Raw genomic sequence first — 3,818 nt, forward strand, 5'->3', positions numbered from 1 at the left:
ATATATATATATATATATAAAAATATTATGTTATTCAATCTATCCAAATGACTTTTGTGTATTAATATCTGTGTGTTTCTGGATCTGAGCGACGCACCTGCGTCCCGAGAGCTTGAATGTCATGTTCAAACGTGGTGTGCATCCTCTGCAAGGTTTCCACCGTGTTCTGGTCTCGGCCCAGCTCTTCTGGAAGCTTCTTGTGCTTGTCCAGGATGCGTCCCAGAATCTCCTTGGCGTCGTGGTAGAACTTGTGCAGCTCGTAGGATGCGGCAAGAATCTGCGTGCGTGTGTCGATGAGCTCCAGCAGATCGGCCCAGGCCTCGTTCAGACCGTCCTTCCACTCGGCAACAGTCGCCGCGTCAGTGTGCCCTGCGTTTATGAGTTCGTCAGCCATACGGTTCACGCCGTCCACACGCTCCTGACCGATGTTTCCTGTGTCACGAGCGAATTCACGCTAGTAAGAGCCTGATTAGCTGGTTCAGGTGTGTTTAATTAGGGTTGGAGCTAAACTCTGCAGGACACCGGCCCTCCAGGACCGAGTTTGGACAGCCCTGCTGTAGACTAACCCTAACACTGAAATGAACATTTTGACATTATGAGTGTGTTAGAATTCATTTTTCTCACTCACAGTGACGTGTTCGTAGTCTTGTCCGAGCTCGTGAGATCCAGCCACCACCTCTCTCTCGGCGATCCACTGCTCCAGATCGTCCACCTCCCGGTTGAGCTGGAAGAGGCGGAAGCGCTCCTCCAGTTTGCCTCTCCTCTCCTCTGATAGGTCCTTCAGTCCGGCGTACAGCTTATCCACCTGTGACTGACGCATGCCGATCCTCTCACTGCAGCACAGACACATCAGAAGTCAAGATCACATTCAGAGATGTTCAGCATAAGATGTTAATCAGGCCAGAGGTGCAAAGATTAAGATCTGATTTGAAATACGAACATTAGAGTGCACATCTAATTCAGATCAATTTAAAATCCACATCAAAGTTGGAATCAGATTCAGAATCAAAATGAGATTCAGATCTAGGTTTAGAATCAAAGTCGGTTTCAGAGCCAGAATTAAATAAGTTTAAAGTTCAAATCTGTATTTAGAATCCAAGTCAGAATCATATTAGATTTGAATCCAGATTAAGAATCAAAGTCAAGGTCAGTTTTTGAGTCAGAGTCGAAATCAGATTAACATTTTGGATTTAGAATCAAGGTCAGTTTTAGAATCCAAATCGGATAAATATTCAAATCCAGATTTAGAATCAAATCAGATTCAGGTTAAGAATCAAAGTCAAACTCAGTTTCAGAGACAGAATCAAATCAGATTAAGATTTGAATCCAGATTTAGAATCAAAATCAGATTAAGATCCAGACTTAGAATCAAAGTCAGTTTCAGCATTACAGTCAAAAGCAGATTTAGATTCAAAAATGAAAGTCAAAGTTAGTTTTAGAGTCAAAATCAGATTCAGATCCAGATTTAGACTCAAAGTTTCAGAGCCAGAATCAATAGGATTAAGATTAAAATCCAGTACATTCAAGTCAGCATTATAGTCATAAGCAGATTTAGATTAAAAAATGAAAGCCAAAGTTAGTTTTAGAGTCAAAATCAGATTCAGATCCAGAGCCAGAATCAAATAGGATTAAGATTAAAATCCAGTGGATTCAAGTCAGCATTATAGTCAAAAGCAGATTTAGATTCAGATGTACAATCAAAATAAACAAATTAAAAAGTCAAAGTTAGTTTTAGAGTCAAAATCAGATTCAGATTAAAATTTTCAGAACCATATTCAGGTTTAGAATCAATTTCAAAATCATTTAAATCAGTGTCAGCGACGTCAGTTTTAGAGTCCTAAAAGCAGAAAATCTAAATCAGATTTAGAATCAAAGCCAAAGTCAGTTTTAGAGTCTAATATTAATATTCAAAGTCAGATCCATATTTAGAAATATGTTTAGAAAACAAACTCAAAATTAGATTTTTAGTTTTAAAGTTAATATCAGATTGAGAGTCAAAATGAGACCCAGATTCAGATTCAGATTTAGATTCAGATTAAGGGCCCTATCATACACCTGGTGCAATGCAGTGCCAGGCGCGACGCAAGTGTTTTTTGCTAGTTTCAGCACGACACAGTTGTCATTTTCACATCCTGCGCCACGTTGTTTAAATCGCAAATGCATTTGCGCCCATTTGTGCGCCCATGGGCGTGCTGGTCTGAAAACGAGGTGTGTTCAGGCGCATTGCTGGCGCGTTGCTATTTTGAGGCAACTGAAATAGACTGCGCCATTGACCAACAAAAACCTGGTCTAAAGTCAATGGCGCAGTAGTTTTTTTGTTATTTAAAGAGCGCGTTAGTATAGGCGGGTCCACACCGCGTGTACACTCTGCTTATTACACACACATGGACACACAGCAGCACACAAGCATGTCAAATATTAAAAATTAAAGGATTACAATGTAAAAGATTATTATTGTGTAGGCTACATAAATATAAAAATGCCTACATGTCATAATGGATAGTCACTGCAAGTATCAGAATTAGGCTACCTATTTGCTCGCACATGAGCAGCTCCGTTTCATCTCTGGAGACGTGTTCAGTCTTTGCGCTTGCAAATTCTGCCGTGTAAATAGCAAATCCACCATGGCATGAGCGCACTCTGATTGGTTTATTGCACGTTATGCCCAAAACACGGCCATTACTCATTAAGAGAATAGGGACAACCCTTTTAGACCATGCACCGGGCGCGCCGACCGTTTTTCCCGTCGTTAAACTAGCAAAAGTGGATTTGGACACGCCCTAAGTGCACCTGTGCCGTGCGCTTTAGACTATGCGCTTAGATCGTTAAAATAGGGCCCAATGTGTGTAACTGTGTTCTGTACCTCTCGGGGTGGTTGGCGGCCACCAGGCCTCGGCTGGTCTTGGACAGCTGGTGCACGGTTTCAGCATAGTCCTCCACCGCCTGCTCCAGGATCTGGTGCTTCTTCAGCATGGCCACTGAACTCTGCTCATCCTGAGAACAACAAGGGACACATTTCAGAAAAGCAGCATGTAAACATAGAACTGCTAAAGCGAACACCATTTTGGTTTAAACAGGACACTACAGGTGATCTAATAGGTATCACTATATTCCCCCAGTTAATTAAGCATAATACATTAGGATGTTGAATTTTGTATTACTAATTTTCTGAAATGTTGTTTAAATATGCAAAATCAGACATTATCTATAAATATACACTAATTTGCATACATTTCCAGAAGCAAAATCTGAACCCTGGGTAAAGCCAGTTTCAAAATTCTTGTTTAATTTTGTTAACATTAGAGTTAAAGATTTTTACTTAAGTGATTTTTAACATCTCTTTTTTTAATCAACCTATAAATCAGGAAATACAGTCAACAAGCAAGAATAAAATACATTTTCAACCATGTTTTTAGGAATGAAATGATATATAAATCAGTATGAATGATGTATGAACAAGTCCCTCAGCAAAACATTCAGAATATAGATAGGAATAAAACTGCTAAGTTTGATGTTTGTAAGTGTTACTGAAGTGGAGAAACAAACTCTCCCGACCTTTAAAGATACACATTTTCACCATGTTTTTAGAAATAAAATGCTATTTAAATGAGTGTAAACGAAATATGAAAAAACTAGGGATGCACCGAAATGAAAATTCTTGGCCGAAGCCGAAACAGAACAAAATGAAACACTGGGCCGAATACCGAACACGGTTTTTCGAGTTTTTTCCCCCCCATGTATTTTGCCAATTTTTTTCACTATTGCATAAATTAAATAGCCAAAATGTGCTTTTTACTGTTTTGTCTTGCTTTTCAAAG

General features: G+C 39.5%; 1 protein-coding gene across 1 annotated transcript in view; it reads right to left on the bottom strand.

Annotated features, from left to right (window-relative positions):
* sptbn1 (spectrin, beta, non-erythrocytic 1) overlaps positions 1 to 3,818 on the bottom strand; it is a gene marked incomplete at its 5' end in the record, with an annotated part of 37,871 nt that overhangs the window by 18,590 nt on the left and 15,463 nt on the right. The window contains 3 exons of the mRNA XM_016562278.1: positions 98 to 454; positions 629 to 833; positions 2,864 to 2,994. Of these exons, the coding sequence (XP_016417764.1) occupies positions 98 to 454; positions 629 to 833; positions 2,864 to 2,994 (693 nt within the window). The remainder of the gene's footprint in view (positions 1 to 97; positions 455 to 628; positions 834 to 2,863; positions 2,995 to 3,818) is intronic.

Source organism: Sinocyclocheilus rhinocerous, unplaced genomic scaffold (assembly GCF_001515625.1).
Source record: "Sinocyclocheilus rhinocerous isolate Xijiao unplaced genomic scaffold, SAMN03320098_v1.1 scaffold671, whole genome shotgun sequence".
NCBI lineage: Eukaryota > Metazoa > Chordata > Actinopteri > Cypriniformes > Cyprinidae > Sinocyclocheilus > Sinocyclocheilus rhinocerous.